A 12,204-nucleotide genomic window follows, 5' to 3' on the forward strand; every position below is an offset into this window, starting at 1 on the left:
AAAAATGCACGAATGACTATTAGCCATATGACAGACTTTAGCAGTACAACCTAAAACCAAAGGCCTGAACCCATCGACCGTCACCTGCGACACGAGTTAAGGTAGAGGCTGGATTTTTCGTAGCAGTGGAGCTGTGGCTGCCCGAGCGGACGCCAGAGGGAGCGCCCCTACGCACACAGGCGCACCGCAGGCACGCTGGTACGAGGAGAGCATGAACACCAACGCCCTGGCTTCAGGGTGAACTCTTTTCTTTGTGTTAGAGCAAAAACAATTCCACAAGTTGCCTCAATTGCATGCGTTATCCTGCTTTCACCTCAAAGTCTTATAGCACAAAGACACAGAAAACCTCACACACTTGGAGGCATCAGCAACTCCTACCAATTTCCCATCAAGTTTAAACGTTTAAAGCTAGCAAGGGCTCTTCACTGGGCGTGGGTTTTGGTTTGCTTTGCTTTGCTTTTTACACTGAGAGAACATTCACGAAACACACAGCACATCAAGCATAGCTAGGAAAAAATTATTCCTGCAGCAGTAACAAGTTAATCTACCTCTCTTGCTCCTTTCAGACTAGTAAGTGATATCTTTAAACCCCCAGAAAAACAACACTTGGTTTTGTATCTGATTTTTGAAACGGCCATTTCTTAATGCCACAATAGTAGTAAGACTCAAGAGGCTTTTAAAACATTTCATTTGTTTCTCCCTTTGGATTCACACACAGAGATTTAAGGCAATTTGTTAGTCTTGTTCTTAGAAAAGAAATGCACAGAACTGGAAAAGCACCCATACCCATTTTGCCACTACATCCCCAAATATTTCTCAAAAGAACTGCTACAGGTGGCTAGTTGCATTCTTTAGGAAATTAGCTATATTGAACTAAATCTAAATGCTAAGTGTCATCTCAAAAAAAAAAAACAAACATTGAAGCATTTGAACTTTTCCACACACAAAAAAATCTGTATTCAGTCAAAACATTGTCATATTTGGCTCAATTCTGCTAATAATTTTGACTAAATTGGTGCACTAATCATAAAGGAGCAAGAGAAAACTGTGTGTACTTCAGTCCTAGAAGAAGCATCTTTAAAAAGCAAACTAAAACGCCATGCTACAGTGAAGCCAGGGGGTCGAGCGGGGGGGTACCTAAGCCCTTCTTCTCAAGGCCTGTGTTCAAAACCTGCGTTTGCATTGAGATCAAAATCCAGTAGGCGAGACGGGCTCCAAGTACATGTCAGCGGATGCATATCTCAACTCTTGCCACGTTCTGGCAAGGGGGACACGTTCACGTGCTCCCTGCAGACAGATGCCGTCCTGTTCTGCCCCTAGTCGGACCAACCAGATGCTATGAGGATGCACTGTCAAGATGTTGAGCCCCAACTAATAAAATTCCTGCTGAGGTTCAACTTTTATCATCACAGCTACGATTTTTGGTCAGCTCAGGATGCGCGTAGAACAAGTCTACCCGGCTTGCGCAGAGCGCGTGCGTTCATAGCTCGTTCCTGCCGGTGGTAGCGACAGCATCACAGACGCAAGCAAGTCAGCACCACGTAACGTACCGAGGTGCTGATGTAGGGCAGCTCACACGAGTGCTGCCGCTCCCTCTTCCCGATTGCCATGCTGCCTGCTTCAGGACATAGCAAAACTTCCCCTGCCATCACCCTCATACCTGCACCAAACATCCGGCTTTCACGTCTGCTTACCAGGGGCTGCTGTGCTTGCACTGCCTGGAGACCCAGCGCCTGCTGCTGGCCCTGCTGCTGCTGCTGCAACTGAAAGAAGATCGTCACAGTAAAGAACAGCAACATACACCCCTACCCGGCTTCAGCAAAACCATTACCACCAATAACCGCAGCAGCAGATGTCCTTTCGTTAAGTCACAGTAGAGGCCGGACTATTCCAGGGTTACATTTCAAAGGAATATGGCTTTTCACGACTTACTTCCAAGCTCGGATTTGGGCTTGCTGACAGTGCTGGCTATGGAAGGGCCCTTTCTCACCGGGCTGCGCGGAAGAGGAGCCTTACAGCTCCCCACTTCCACTCAGGGTCAGCCACACCAAGGCTGACAAGAAGCATTTTTAATAGAAAGAAATATTCAAAAGCTGGTATGCTTGGTATTCTACAACATCAAAAAAATCTAAATAAATCAAGTACATTATCAATTGATAGCAACTGGTATAAACAGCTGTTGCCTTAAAGTGAACAGATGAAAATAATTCCAAACATCAAAGGGCTGAGGGAAGGATTTTAATATGATTTACTTCCCTCTTATCAATCTTTAGCTGACAAACTGATACTTACTCCCAAATTAAAAATATATCAGCAAATCAGAACATAAGAAAAATGCCAGACAGGGAACAAGCCCTTTGGATTTAATCTGATATTTACTATAACGCCAGACAGGCCGGAGCACAACCATCGCTTTCGTCTCAGACCGTTCAGCGAGGCCGGGCTCAGATTTACCTTCCCCAAAGGCATACTGCAATCTTGAAAGCATTGAATGTTACATGTACACCCAAAGTTTTCTTTTGGAAGCCCTAAACGTAAAGAATGAATTATTTCACTCAAATAAAAGTAGTCAAGGCTTACAACACCAGGCTCCATTGCTTTAAACTGGAGTACACATGCAAGTGAGCGTGTAATACCATCACCTGATTCAGTGATGTTTACGCTTACTTGCCTGCACTCAAATATCCCTTTCCTACAATGCAGCCAAGTCGCTCACCTGAAAGAGCCTCTGCTGTCGAATCTGCTGCTGTCTCTGTCTCATCTGTTCCTGAGGCAGCGGCACGGAGTTAAGGTTTGGATGCGGACCGGTGGCTGAGACAGTATCCAGTCCCCCTGCGACCAAAGAGTTCTGCTGCAGCGGCTGATGGGTCAATCTGTTAAAAAAAAAAAAAAAAAAAAAAGTGTTTATACAGAGCGATTATGTAAAGAATAAGTTAGTCCAGAAGCACTCAACTATAGGCTGTATTCTTCAATATATTTAAAGGATTTTAGGTTTTACAGGAAGAATATATTTTCAAACACGAATGCTTTGAAAAATATTCTGTAACAGCAGTTCCACATTATTGCCCAATAGCTGATATACATAGTAATAATATTGCTCTGCACAAGAGAAATTAGATCCAACCGTCTGGCTCTCTTGCTTTATTTAGAAAGAAAAACGAACTTCCACATTTCAAGCAAGAATTCCACATATACGTCAAAATTTTCTCTGATCAAAGTATCTTCTAGTTATATTAGAATGAATTCAACACTGATGATAATTCTTTTCAGTATTTTAGAAAATAAGAAGCACACTAAACAAGAAACATTTTCTTAGGATGTGATGGGAGTAATTAAAATTGACAAAGCCAGAAAGATTTTCAATGGGAAAGCATGTTGGATAGTGAGCAATTTAACCTAACTGCGTAAAACTCTCGGTAAAGACAAAGCAATTCAAGTTTCCAATTTCATTCCAAACACAAGGTGCCCTGTATATTCTTGTATAGGGCTGTCAACCAAGTCAAGGCCAAACTCAACGTTTTCTATTCAGCTTACTCTTCAGTACTCCTTATTACAGATTTCATTTCTGCTTCACCTGCTTTGTTTCATTACATTTCCTTTCCAATTATTTTTGCCTCGTAGTTCCTTGTAGAAACTGCACCTCAGCTGTTCTTTCAAACCGAAGACGAATTAATGCTTTCGAGCTTAAGAAAATTCATTTGTCTTTTGCTAGTTAAATTACTGAGTTGATCTGGTGTTTTCTTGACTGCAGGATCTTCAGCAAACCCAGAAGATTTGTTAGTGTTTAATACCGTACACTTGTTTGCATGAGACGGATACGTGTTATGTAGAGTATGTGTGTGTGTGTGCGCGCGCGCACACGTGTGTGTGCGGTGAAATAGAGTCCAACAGTCCTTTTTAAATAAATATATTTTATGCTCTACAAAAATACAGGATAACTGTGCTGCAGTGTGAGCCAAGACCAATTTAAAACTGAAATTAAATGAAGGAAAAAATGGGAGGCAAGAAGAATTTGCCTTAAGAAAGGCAAATTTATAGCTAATGAGATCCAGCATTAACCTCATTTTGAGTAGCGCACTTAATTTTAAATAAACCTTTAGACCCACAAATCAAAGTTGCAGTCAAAATCCTGCAATATTAGCAGCCGCGAGAACCCCGGGGCCTTACCGCTGCGTGCCCGTCACAGGCTGAGCGTATGCAGCAGCCTGCTGTTGAATGTATCCGCTGGGCTGCTGTTGCATCTGTCTCAGTCTTTCCATCAGCGCGGGACTGGCGTGAGTTGCTGCGTACGTCCTGGGGGCGTAGCTGGGGGAAAGCACTGCGCCGCCAGCCTGCTGCTGGGGCAAAGGCATCTGCGTGCCGTACATGGTGTATCCATGAGGCATGGTCTGCACGGAAAGCAGCCAAAAAGGAACTTCACTGTGGCCATGTTTAAGTTAGCTTTATAAAATAGAGAGATGATCTTTATCAAAAAAAATAAAACCTAGACAAGTCGGCAAGACGCCGTGCTCACCCACATGCCAAGGAGCAGCTACCCCACGCTGCCAGCGCCGTCCCCTCGCAGCTGCGGCAGTCGCGCGCAACAGCGCCCAGCCTGCACCTCGGCATCCAGCAGGGACAGCTCTCCCCCCCACCCCAAACCCATCCTTTTTCTTTTAACCCCAAGATCAGAATGGCCATGACAAAGCTTTATTTTGAAGAGCTAGCGATGGCAATACCTCACCAGAAAGAACCACATTTCAGACTTAACTCTGAAGTGCGCTTGGTCTCTACCAGCCACATCGTTAGGGAAAAAATGGAAAGTGACCACGTTAAAATTTTTACCCGATACAGTATGCGGAGACAAGCGAACATCCGAGAACGTGTCATTACCACGAAGGGCCACACGGACAAGGTAAGTCCCGAGCAAGCCTTCAGTAGAGAAAAGCAGGCTGCAAGGCTCAGGAGCTCGGTTTAACAGCATTTCTATGCCCTTGCTCCCCGGGAGCATCTCGGTACCTGTGCTTGCTGCAACCCTGGGTACTGTGGAAGCTGAGAAGAGGGTCGAACTTGTGGAGTGAAAACAGCAGCTTGGTCTATTGGCTGACCCTGAAAGACACATGAAATACCAGACACAATCTCGATGCTCTAAACAAGCAGCTTGCAAATTCTGGACACAGACCCAATCAGCTCATGCAATAAAGAGTTAGGGAGAGACTTCACTGCTTCCTTCAAGACAGCTGCGTTACTCAACACCAGCCTGAGTGCTGAACCACACTAACTCTACGTTTACTGGTAGGGAGATGGAAGAATTGACTTTGCTGTGATTTATGATGCTATTGTAACAGTGGATAAAAAGGCATTTACGGAACGGAGGTGTTGCAGACACCCTTTAAAAATGGAGTTTTGCATAGGATTTCTCCTGTCTCATAAAAAACGTAACTGGTCTCAAAAGACAGCACTCTAAATGATACAGGAAGCATGTTAAATTGTACAGGAAGTTTAAAATCGGTGATAATCTCTAGTTTCAATACAGAGTTGCTAACTTTCTGATGCTACTTCATTACTAGCCTTCCCTCGGATAAAGCAGACAAAATACTGATTATCAGAGGCTACGATGATGTACACTCACTACCTACAGGATAAATACACAAGCATCTCCAGCTCCGAGCACAGCCCGGAAACACACTCCACCCTTGGGATCGCTCCAGCGCCCAGCTGCTTAATTCCAAATTCCTTCAAAATTTATGCCTAATTGATGGCAAATCACTTAACGATTTCAACTGTTACTGCACTAGCATGTTCTGAAGCATAAGAGGAAAAAAAATTAGATATCATTTTAAGATCAAGATTGTGAAAAATCTGTGAGTGAGAATTTGGCAGGGGCACAACCAGCCCCGCGGGATTTTTGCGGGACTGTGATGCTGTAATCGACCATTTGGAGAAGCAGCCGACTCCAAGCAGCTCAGCCGCAGGCACGGATCGGAAGCAGCGATCGCCCTTCCACTTAGCTGCCCAGGCCACCACCAAGAAAACGAACAAAAATCCAAGTCCTCCAACAAAACGTTTGCCATTTTAATCAGAACATCCATACAGAGATGCATTATAATTTAAGGCTAGAAGTCACTTGGACAATACTACTGCAAGCAGCAGCGTGAGTCAGGGCTGGCAGCTGGCAAAGAAAACATTACATGGCATAAAATACTGCCGCAGCACGGGGACTCTCCTCCTTCATCTGCTCTCACCCCTTCAGCTGGAGCCGTACCAAAGGTTAAGACGTCTGTAAGGGCAGCCAGCAGCCCTGCAGTCCAGCCGTTATTTTTGGTTTGGTTTTTAAATATGCACCTATCAGGAAAACGGACACAAATAGAAGTCTCTGGTCCAGACGACCCCGCACAGGGCAACGGTGAGCCGAGACGCTATTCCAGCTGCGTGCCGGTATCTGCTACCGCTGTGTCCAGGGGGCAGGCGGGAAGATCCTCAAGTATTTTAAAATTTTCCTCTTTTAAAGAGAAACAAATGAAGAAACACACACACACAAAAAAAATCTTTTCTCTGAACAAATTGCTTCCGAAATCCAGCCATGAGCTAGATAAAGACACAACTGGAACTCACCCAGAGGTAAACAGTGAACTCTGATAAAGCCGTGACTGATCTCTACAAGACCTGGGGCCTGAAGCTGCTCCCAAAGCGACCTGGGTCCCGTCTGCCCAGGAACCGCGCCGGGAGCCGAGCGCGTGTCATCCCGCTGGCTCCCCCGGATGCTCGCGCCCCGCTCCCGGGGAAGCCCGTGACAGCCAACCTCATGCGTCCAGGAACAAAATTTGTCCCCGCATGCCCATCCCCTTCCTTTAAACAGCACCCCTCTAAAGCCAAAGGAAAGTTAGATTAACGAAATTGGATCAGGCCCTAATTCTTCAAGGAAATATTAAATAAGCAGATGCATGATCCCAGAAATATGCGGCTGGCAGAAAGCCACATATGTGAAAGCCACGAATGAGTTTTGTCCACCGACCCTCTTCCCACCATTTAAAACATTCATAAAGCAGCCCATCTCAAGGGGTTTTTGACTCAAAAGAGCGCAGCACTCACAGTTAGGACCACAGGCACCACTACCCAGGCCAGACGAGTACCACAGACAAAACCAAATGTGAATTTTAAACAACGAGCTGTTCATCAGTCCGGGCACAGATCAGTTTAATCCATGGCAGCAAGCAACCGCAGAGCAAATTCCAGTGCCGCGAGAGCAGGCTGCGTATTCCCGCGCGGAAGCAGCAGACGGCGCTAAACTCCAGACGTCCTCTGCCTCCAGGAGCGGTTTAGTACGAGTTAACTAACGTGCCAGGCAACTGCTGCAAGCCAAAACCGGGCATGCATTTCAACAGAAAAAGGAAGGAAAAAAAAATACTATTCAGTGCCAGTGAAAGGTTATAGTAATAACTGTAGTTATCTTCTGTTCTACTTGTTGCCTCTTAAAACGAAGCAAAACTTAACTGCTTTTCTCTGATGAGCTATGTGTCTGTATTATATTTAGAATAAAATCGCTTGTCTGGATAGTGCTGGGACTGCAAAGACTTTCAAAGCCGCAGTCGTACCCGAGGCTGATTTTGACAGCCTGCAGAAGCAGGCAGCGAAACGCTAACAGTTACAAGGCATGAGGAACAATGTCGCATGATGATAGATTTAGAGACTTCACTGTATACCTGCCACATACCTAGGTGTGCCTAATTCGCCATAAATAGGCTGATCTACACCCTGTCTTAACATGCTACCAGTAACAGCAGTATTTATTACATGTATATAAAATATTGACAACAGGGTAAACAGCAAAAACTTAAAAAATATATGTTTTGTTTTGCCTTTCCAATCGGTGCTTTTAACAACATTCCTGCATTCCCAAAGATGGGGAGAAAGTCCTAGAAACTAACCCTGAAACAACTTTTCTAATTAATAACATCTGGCAAGCTTTCACACACGGGTAAGTAAGGCTTAAACTTGGTGCCAAAAGGAGGGACACCTTATTTTCCCCAGAAACAAGTGAACTCCGTGAAACGTAGTGATGCAACAGGCAACCGTGGGGTTGTTCCAACAACCGCACGCTCTTCCCTAGACCGGGGCAGGGCGCAGCCACGCTCGCCTGGGGCGACAAGCGTTTCGGGAGCGACAGGCGGCTGCGGGCCCGGGCAGCGGGCTCCCCGGACCGAGGCACGGCCGCGAGCGCGGGGACGGACCGGCCGGGCGGCACCGCTCAGCGCAGCGCCGCGCCGCGGGGGCCAGAGCAGCCCGCCTGCCGCCCGGCTCGCGGACCGGCCTTCGCTCCGTTTTATGTATGTCACGGCAAAAGCCGGCAGAGCCGGGAGCAGAACCGGCCAGCAGCACGGGGGCGAGGGCCAAACGCAAAAACAGGAGTCACGCTTAAGCGTCCATGGTGTCGGAAGCGTCTTACAGCTACTCTAATCTTTCACTGCCAGAAACACAACGCTTTTGGAAAAGGAAAATAATAAATCAATGAGCCAGTTACTGGACATATTTGTAGAAAAATATCCTAGGTGCGCCAGCGTGCTCGCCGCCCTCCCGCATGCACCCCCCGCCGCCGAGGTCAGGAGCGCGCCCAAAGCGTGTCATTCGCACCGAAAGCGAGGGCTGCAGCTTGTGCGCCGAAAGAAATGAATGCTTGTGCGAAAGAACAAAGAAAGAGAAGAAAAAAAGGTATGGTCTCAGAACGGTTACCATTATGCTGTCAAAGGCATCCTGAAGGGACACGGCACTGCTACAGACCTCCTACGGGAAAAGGAGGGGCGAGAAAATAGCAAACAATACAGAGAACACCCGTCAGCCTCGCGCTGCCAGCCGAGCGCTTCCTGCCCTCCAGGCGCCACCACGATACACAAACGACTTCTGTAGTTTATTTGATATTTTCACATCATGGCTAGGAAAATTGCCATGCTAGGAAAATAAGATGAATTCTTTAGCAAGACAGTTAAAATAATTATGTGCACATCCAGCCAGCGTAACACTTACCGAATGAATTTAGAGCTAGAAAAAGCCCGAGTACTTAATGAGCAAAAGCACCCTGAAGAACAATTTCAACGGCTCTCCCGGCTCAGCGCTGCTTGTCACCTCCTCCAACAAACAGTTTAAAAGCAGAAAGCTTTGCGTTACCTATTTAATGCATGAAGCTTGAGAAATTGCCTGCAACTCACTTCCTCGTGGCCATGTTCTGCAGGGGCAAAGACACCTCCCGAGCGAAGCCTCACAAACGGTCCGGACAAAACCGAAACCCCCCCCTCGCTTTGGGAAACACGGTACTCGACCAAGACACCTTACTGATCACTGTCCTTGCATCTAAAATCGTCTCTCTTTTAGAAAGAATAATTGGTTGATAAATTTATATTCAAAGTAAGTAAAGGAAGAGATAAGCAAACTGCCGCGCTGGGCGAGAAGCGACAGGAGCTGCCGGCTGAGCAAGGCCGGCGCGCGGGCTCGGGGACGGCAGAGCCGCCGAGACGCCGCCCGGAGGAAGCGCTAGCTTGCCGGGCACGCCGGCGTCTCGGCCCTCCCTGCCACGCGGAACCAGCGCTTTACGGGAAACACAAATCTCTATGAGTTGGTGCGAAATTTTAATGCAATGTGTGCATACATATATACATATCCGTTATATATACACACACTTTATTTGCTAATATTCAAATTCACACTGAGGTAGGAAATTTCAGCAGCTGGGCACATCTGGTAACTCATCTATTTTCCATTACAAAAAAGTTTTGCTCTTATTGTCTTCTTGACAGTCCTGCACTACAAAAGACCAAAAGCCTTTTGTATTTAGTGCAGCAACTTCAGAAGTGGTGTCTCTCCTACAGCTGCCGCCTATGACTAGCTTTACCTCTGCAGTGGACACGTTATTCCACATCACGCAAGTTCCTCACAACAAAAACACAGGAAGCCAGGAAAATTTGCATTGGTGGAGCGTCTACAACAGCACTATCAAAAGCGAGACTGAAAAGCTCGGTTAGTCCGCCAGCCTGGCGGGCCCAGCTGGTGCCCTTTGAGCCAAAAGGATTTAAGCACTAACCATCAGCAAGCCCTGAGCGGGGAGGGCTGCCCTTCAGGACGTTGTCCGTGAGCACGGATGCAGCAGTGACAATGTGATACGCAGCCAGGTTTTCTGAAACTCAGAAATATTGCTGATAACCCTGCCAACCAGGGATCAAAGCCATTCACACTGCTTTGCAATAGACACTCGCAGAGAGAATCTGATCTCCGCTGAAGTAGTCACCGCTGCCTGCTGAACTCAGAACCGGCATAATACGCTCGGCGCTCTGTCTTTATTCATCCACGAGACCAGGGACCTCTGCTAGAAAGTTCACCTCAAGTAAACTTAGATTCACCGTGCAACTTGTGGCACTTCTGTGCCACTCACTTCCAGTCATTCTTATTTTCTTATTTTCCAAGTAACCTGCTGACCCCATGTCCAACAAAAGTTAGCACCAGAGACCTTTCCACAGGACTGCATAGGGTCACCTGATTTTTGACAAGTAATAAAATGGTTTTGTCTTAACGTCTATAACAAATTTACAGATTCTGATATCAGATAGGTAAGCACAAACGTTAAGTGACTGCCTTACAATGAATGCCTAACTCCAAAATTACACTCATAACTGATGAGCAACAGAATTAGTCTATTTTATTACTGCTTTTCATGACATAAGAATCACCTGTTCCTAACTCAATGCATGCAGCTAGTACTGTTTACAAAGAACACTTCCAGCTGTCTCAGCCAACCAGGTGTATGATCGAATACTGTTGAAGTATTTCTATATCTAAGTAGAGCAATGTGAAAAAGATAAATTCCAAAGCTAAATGAAATCTTTTTACTGCTTACCTGCTTGTACTCACAGAATGCCAGCATTTAGGAAACTAACTCCTTTCAGGTATGTTATGATGCTAATGAACCTCAATACTTTTATAAAATTTAAGAACAGAAACTGTAAACACAGGAGGGACACCTTGTCACTCGTAGAAGCAAAAGATGCATTGCATTCTAGCAACGCCTACAAGTTACCTTGTTCCTAAATTTCCGATTGCTGCCTTCAGGACTGTTCATTCCCATGGCGTTTCCTACCCTAAATCCAGCACTGCACAGAGAACCACAAGTGCCAAAGTGGTATTTTGCTGGATAAAGCAGGCACGCACGCGGCACAGGCAGAGCGCGCCCGAAGAGCCCCACGTCATGGTGCCGCTGGGACCTCGGAGGGCCTTTCTGCTGTCCATGTTGCCAGCGTGCGCTTAGACAACAAGAAAAGCACCCGGACAACCCGGGTGAATTGTTCCTTCAGGTCCCGGCAGTGAGGGTTTGTAAACATCGGGCTGAATGAATCTCCCCAAACATCCAATAGGGCAAAATGCTAGAAGCAGACAGAAAAGAACGTGTCAGCCTGTGACACTCCCCAGGACACGGCAAGGGACCTGGCTGCACATGACACTGCGCAAAGGCACTGGGTAACACGAGCTTTGCTGGGAAAGCTCTGCCTTGCCGCGTGGCTTGTTTTGGTTTGACTCATACCGACTTACTCCTGAAATAAAACAGAGCAGCATCAGCCACGCTGACATGGAGTAAAGAACATCCAACACCTGTCCTACCTTAGCTGAAAGAAGTTTTTGAACCTACCCAGCTGAACTTCAGTGCAGTTTTTACATGTAGGAGTGCCCTCATTAAAAATGAGGGCATTTATGAAAAAGTCCATATCACAGACACCTTATTAAACTCAATTAGGCTTGGATCCATGTCTTCACCATATGTCTATTCTCCTTACTGACAAACTAATCATTATTCCTAACACCTCAGACATTGTCTTGAAATCAAAGGGGAAATGCAACAGATGTCATCTAAATGCGATAGTGTTAAAGAACAATTTTTGTAAATGCAAGAATAAGATGTTACTTTAGACTTTCAATTACTACTTCTTAGCCACCTAGCCATAAACAGGGATCAACTTTTGTTTATGCAAGGCTCTTATGTAAGCCTGTATTCCATCCTGATAATTTTAAGACAGTTGGATCTAACACTAAAAATAGCGAGGCGTTGCTTAATGTAAAAAAATACTACAGTGGGGTTGCTATCAAATAGGAGGTGATGGCTCACTGTGTAGAGCCAGGCACTCTTACAGGTAGGGTTCCTAATTATTAGTACCTCTGTACCTCAGAGTGCCTAAGGGACACCAATGA

General features: G+C 46.0%; 1 protein-coding gene across 23 annotated transcripts in view; it reads right to left on the reverse strand.

The window, feature by feature from the left end:
- MED12L (mediator complex subunit 12L) overlaps window positions 1-12,204 on the reverse strand; it is a 186,417-nt gene that overhangs the window by 7,310 nt on the left and 166,903 nt on the right. For 12 of the 23 annotated variants that reach the window (XR_011142900.1, XM_068954695.1, XM_068954689.1 and 9 more), the window contains 5 exons: window positions 8,710-8,760; window positions 4,999-5,088; window positions 4,168-4,388; window positions 2,717-2,873; window positions 1,695-1,763 (listed from right to left, as the gene is read on the reverse strand). Coding sequence is in view for 16 of the 23 variants with exons in the window: in XM_068954695.1 (XP_068810796.1) it covers window positions 1,695-1,763; window positions 2,717-2,873; window positions 4,168-4,388; window positions 4,999-5,088; window positions 8,710-8,760 (588 nt within the window). In the remaining 7 variants the exon portion in view is untranslated. Of the gene's footprint in view, window positions 1-1,694; window positions 1,764-2,716; window positions 2,874-4,167; window positions 4,441-4,998; window positions 8,761-12,204 lie in introns of those variants that run through there. The other 11 variants (XR_011142901.1, XM_068954699.1, XM_068954698.1 and 8 more) reach the window with 6 other exon arrangements.

This window comes from Struthio camelus, chromosome 9, assembly GCF_040807025.1.
Source record: "Struthio camelus isolate bStrCam1 chromosome 9, bStrCam1.hap1, whole genome shotgun sequence".
Classification (NCBI taxonomy): domain Eukaryota; kingdom Metazoa; phylum Chordata; class Aves; order Struthioniformes; family Struthionidae; genus Struthio; species Struthio camelus.